Source organism: Sinocyclocheilus grahami, unplaced genomic scaffold (assembly GCF_001515645.1).
Source record: "Sinocyclocheilus grahami isolate Dianchi unplaced genomic scaffold, SAMN03320097.WGS_v1.1 scaffold21.1, whole genome shotgun sequence".
Classification (NCBI taxonomy): Eukaryota; Metazoa; Chordata; class Actinopteri; order Cypriniformes; family Cyprinidae; genus Sinocyclocheilus; species Sinocyclocheilus grahami.
In genome coordinates this window covers 5,556,039-5,561,642 of record NW_015505200.1, presented here as the reverse complement: position 1 = coordinate 5,561,642, position 5,604 = coordinate 5,556,039, and the positions used below count along the sequence as shown (strand labels likewise).

Genomic DNA, 5,604 nt, shown 5'->3' with positions numbered 1-5,604 from the left:
GTTGGAGCTAAACTCTGCAGGACACCGGGCCTCCAGGACCGAGTTTGGGCACCCCTGGCCCTGTGCTAAAACATGCCAAGCCAGAACGTCAGACACGCGAGGACGTAATTACGTAATGGCGTAAAGAACCACTGACTCATTTTGTAATCGGTTCTTTAAAACTGTTCCTAAAGAACCGATTCGCGGAAATGACTCCCTAATTAGTAACAGTCAAACAGTGAGAAATAAGAGCCCGTCACCCTGTGGTCACATTTATCCATTGCAACCTTCATCACAACGACATTTAATTGGCCCGGAGTAAGTGTTATACATCATCATAATTATTAATTATTTACCTAAGCGTCGTGCAGATGGAAACGTAAAGCTGAATAACTTGTGCCTCTCGTGTGACACAATCGGCTTGTTTAGTATTTGTTTAATGTGATGGATAGAAGATATTATTGCTGTAATGACTTACTTGCGACAGTCATTTACATGTTGTATTAATGTAAACGCAACACATACCTGTTCTGCTGTCAAACCTCCGATGAATGGTAATTGTCTCTAAGGAACTCTTGAAATCTCCAACAACAGGCAAAGTGTGGTGAAATAAACTAGCACATAACGTGCAGATAAAACAGTCATGTTTATAGCCGTCCTCCCACTCCCGTAATACGTCTAATATAAAGCCAATGCTTTTTGCAAATGTAAACAATGCTTTTAAAGCGTATTTAAAAACATAAAATCACCCACCCAATGAACACGTGTACACAAATGCAGTTTGAGCAGGAAATCCATTACCCTGTTAAAACATTTTGGTTTTCAGCAAGGTAAGAGGTTAACTCTTCCTCTGTTCTGCCAAATATGTTGCTGTTTTAATAGACTAAACTGTTACCATGAGTGAGGATCTGCAGTGTTTATACAGACTATTCAAGGAATAGCCTAACCATAGCCACACAATATGATTCAGTTGTTCCCTATATGTAGGCATTTCTCAGTGGTCCTTTTCTTTTCAGGTACTTTTTCTATTTTTATTAAGAGGCAAAGAGAGAGGAGCTGTGTCCGTAATCGCACACAGCCAGAGTAGGTACTGCTTTTGACCAAGAACCATTAAAAGTGGTAGGAGTGATCCAGGTACTTTTCGCCTACTGTTTTTCAAATACTATATTCAGACATGCTACTGTTCTGGCGTACTGCTTTTTGCATACTGTGTAGTAGAGAAGTGGGCATATTCAGATGCAGCTGGTGATCAGGATGAGAACACAGCAAAAAATAAAAATAAAAAACAGTTCTCCTCGACAGCGGATTATGTATCTGATGACAATGGTCATTTCATTGCATTAAAATGATAACATGGCCCTACAGCAACATCACTCCACGAATAGTGGTAATTACTGAATTGTTTAGTCACTACATTTACCCAGCAGAGCTTGGGTTTATGATTGTGGGTCACTTGGACACCAAAGGACCTTGGCCACCAATAACATATTGTGTAGTTTGCCATTCATCCGTCCAGATAACCTTTGTGCTAAATCTATTTTGATACCTCTCTGCAGAGTCACCGCTGTTTGCATGTGACCATCATTACAGAATTAAAAACCAAAGTCAAAAACATGCCACCATACGTAATGGCCACTGGCATTTCCATTTTTAATAGTTTGTAGCATCATATAGTCTCCCAGTAATCCCTTCTTGCTGTTTTTAAGGTGCACAGTACACATGGTTGTATATTAAGCTAATCAATGTACTGCGTGTTTCCCTAACAAAACCTTAATAAAAAAAGGTTAGGTTTAATTGCAGTAAAAAAAAAAAACTATGTTTAGAGATGTTAATTGGTCTGTTCAGTGCCAAGCATCATCATTTGAGTGAATGTACTGGCAGAGGCCTCACTGTCATATATCTTGTTGTTACAGTATATACCAAATAATCAGTTTATGAGCTTAGAAGAAGCTATTTATTAATAGCCTTTTATAGCCAAACCTTAAACACAAAGTTTATTTTTAAAGCCAAGAAAGCCTTTTACATTATCATCAGTAGCTGATACTCAAAACATTGGTGACTTGCATGATCAGAACGACATTTAAAAAAATTTATTGCAACCCTAATGATACCAGATTGTGAATGCTTTGATGTCATGAAATATTAAAGGTGTCATATGATGCAATTAAAATTTTTCCTCTCTCTTTGGAGTGTTACAAGCTCTTGGTGCATAAAGAAGATCTGTAAAGTTGCAAAGACTAAAGTCTCAAATCCAAAGAGATATTCTTTATAAAAGTTAAGAGTCAGCCCCGCCTACCTAAAACGGCTCGTTCTAACACGCCCCCACGTCTACGTCATGATGTGGGAAGATTTGCATAACGCCGCCCAAATGTTCACGCAAAGAAAGAAGGCATAACTTTTATTCTCGCTGTAGTATTGTTGTTGCCGCCGCTGCCATGTCGTGAAGGCGCTGTGTTTCGTTGTGAAAGCGAAACTACTTTGATTGGCCTTCCAAAAGAGGACGATATCCGCTTCGTCATGCATGGAGCTGATCCGTGCTGGTCGCTGAGGAAATACATCAAATTCGCACTGTGGATCGCCGGATTGGCTTTCACTATGGATGAAGTGGAGTCCAGCCCGGGGTCGTCACTTCATCGAATCCGCCAGCCGCGTCGTTCTCAAGCCTGCCCGTCACCGCTCACTCTAGCCGCCGCCCTCCACTCATTCTAGCCCGCCGTGTGTTTTGTTGCGAAAGCAAAACTACTTTGTTTGGTCTTCCAAAAGAGGACGCGACTAGAAATCAGTGGTTAAGTTGTATTTACAACACTGTTCCAGAACAGTTCAACCCAAATATTCAGATGTGTGCAGCACATTTTATGGAGGACTGTTTCCTGATCCTGGGAGAGTAGACTACAATGCCGGCTGTTCTGACTCACAGTCTGTAAGTATGTTTTCATTAAAAGGATTTGCCACTGATGATTCAAACGCAAGTTTTGAGCAGTGAAGAGTAGCGCTTGTTTGTCATTTCTCCGATCACAAATGCAGACATGGTTTTATGTTTTCACGGTGCGATGCAACGCAACACGTAAAAAGACAGTATAAGTCATTATAATCCATAATTATGTCCCCACTGGATGCAACAAATGCCTAGTTTATAATGGGTTTTAATGTTTTTGAATCGTCGCTCCGGCCGGACAGGGCATCACAGTATGGTAGGGGCGTAACATTTCCGTCACACGCTTGAGGTATTCGGCCAATCACACCGCATTAGATAGCTGGCCAATCAGAGCACACCTCGCTTTTCAGACCGATGAGCTTTGTAAAAATCGACACGTTTCAGAAAGGCGGGGCATAGAATGTACAGTATGTGGAAAATAATGTTTTTTGAACTTTAAACCGCATAAACACATTTCATTACACCAAATACACAAAATAATGTTCTTTTTAGCAACATCATATGACCCCTTTAAACATTTTAATATCAATTAAAATATTTGATATAAAACCAACATTGAGTAGTATTTCATCTCAAAATGATAAAATATTTCAGATTTCAGTGTCATTGGCAGTTTCTGCATTTTCTTTCATTTTTGGAAACAAGTTTTTGGTTAACTGTCGATGAATTTGCATTGCAAATAAAAGTGACCATGTCATTGACATTTGCCTCACTCAAAACTACCATGTTATCAACAAGCTGAGGGTGGGGTGTGCCTAACGCACATATTTTCCTATTGTGCAATGTGAGTTCTTTTTTTTGCAGTGAAGATCACTGTCAGTATTATAAAAATGTAAATACAAATAGTAAATATTCTGAAAAGTATTTTTTTGCAGCTATTTTTTGATGCCCAAACATTTTGGCTTATACATCTCATATGCTGGGGGTCTTTTTTATTTTTAATTTAATAGTTTTTAATTAGCAACAGTAACAATAAATTAAACCACTTTACCATTATATTTATAAACACACACGGGCCCTTGGAATTCTCCTAACCTTCCCCCTGTTACGGCGCCCCTGTATACAGTCACCATATTGTTCAAAAGTTTAGGGTTGGTAAGATTTTAACATTTTTAAAAGAAGTCTCTTATGCATTTATTTGATCAAAAATACTGTAAAATATTACAATTTAAAATAACTTTTCTATTAGTTATGACAATAATAATCTGCTAATGAATTGTGAAATGTGTCTTCCAGACTCTACTAGAATTTTAAAAGCACTTTATTTATTTAAAAAAAATGACAGAATTACCAAAAATAGCCACAGTGTCTGCATCAAGACATGTTAGAATTTGCCACTGCCAAGAATCAGCATGGAACGAGGCACTCTGATGAATGAAGGAGTGAATACAGACAGCCAGGACACATAGGGTATCTGGGAAATGAGGAACTTCAGAGAGGTGTAGTCCACTACCCTGCGACCTGAAACAACAAGAAACACATAAAAACCCTGTGTCGGATTTCATTTTGTAACATCTACATGTACAGTGGGTACAGAAAATAATCACCCCCCTTTGAAATAATCACATTTTGTTGCTTTGCAGCCTGAAATGAAGACGGACACGGTTTTTGTTTTATCCAGCTGTATTTACTCAGTGCAACTTATAACATCCAAGTGAATGATATAACACCAACATGTCAGAAAAAATAGCCTTTAGACTGTTGGGATTTGTCTCTACTAACTTTTGTAGCGTCTGGACCAATCAGACACACAATTGTTTTAGTTATATTTAACAAATACTCTGTAGCACCCCTCAGTCAACAAACCAACTATGAGGGTCTATGGACCCTTCTCCCGAAATGCATCTAACACCTCAGAAAAGCAGAACAGGCCTCTGGTTCCATGGCAACCAATGCTGATATCACTGGTTTTATTGCCCAAAGGAATGCGGGCAGAGAAACTCCCAATTCATTTACCCTTAGGAAAGGCACACAATGCCCATAAAAATGGACTCTTCTCATTAATTCATAGAAAAACCTTTCTGTGAATGAACACACATATCCTCAGGACATTGTGTATACCATTACTTGTGTGTGTGTTATGATAGATCACTAATTAATGTAACCCCACCGATACCATGTTTGGTCTCTTTGAATTTGTCTTCTGATGCTCTAAACGAGAGTGTATATTATATGTTGGTAAATAGGCAATATATTAGTGTTCTAAGAATCTTTAGTAATTTTGCATCAACACCCAATCGAGTTCCATATGCAAACCACCATGCTCTCACACAAAGGGTCATAAAACTCCCCAGTATTTCCAACCTCCCGCTTGGAATTTCAGCCTTTCTCATTGAACGAGTCCATCCTGAGAGGCTTGAATCTTCACAGGCCTTAAAAGGCTCACGCACAGTTCCGCCCATGTTGTTTTTCTTCTGCTAAGTCTTCTGCAAAAACCTTCTGATTCCGGCCCGTGTGGAGAGCCTGTGCCGGTGCGGGCGTGCCCGGTGAGCTCCAACACATAGTCAGTCAGTCTGCGATTCTGTTAGACTCAGAGAAGATGAGGATGTGAGCTAAACCGCTTCTGCAACCCCTAAGTTCCTGCCAGGCTTCGGCCTTGACTTTACATTCACCAAAGATCCTAGGATCTCAGCTGATGTCTCTCTTAGCTCTTTTTCCCTTTCCACTGGGAAGAAACTCCCAATCACCAT

The 5,604-nt window shown here is 39.5% G+C and overlaps 1 protein-coding gene across 1 annotated transcript in view; it reads right to left on the bottom strand.

The window, feature by feature from the left end:
• Nucleotides 1-4,164: 4,164 nt before the first annotated feature.
• The window catches only part of LOC107558888 (dehydrogenase/reductase SDR family member 1-like), an 8,723-nt gene continuing 7,283 nt past the window's right edge, over nt 4,165-5,604 (bottom strand). Inside the window, exon 4 of the mRNA XM_016242586.1 lies at nt 4,165-4,375. Coding sequence (XP_016098072.1) covers nt 4,239-4,375 — 137 coding nt within the window. The 3' untranslated portion in view covers nt 4,165-4,238. The remainder of the gene's footprint in view (nt 4,376-5,604) is intronic.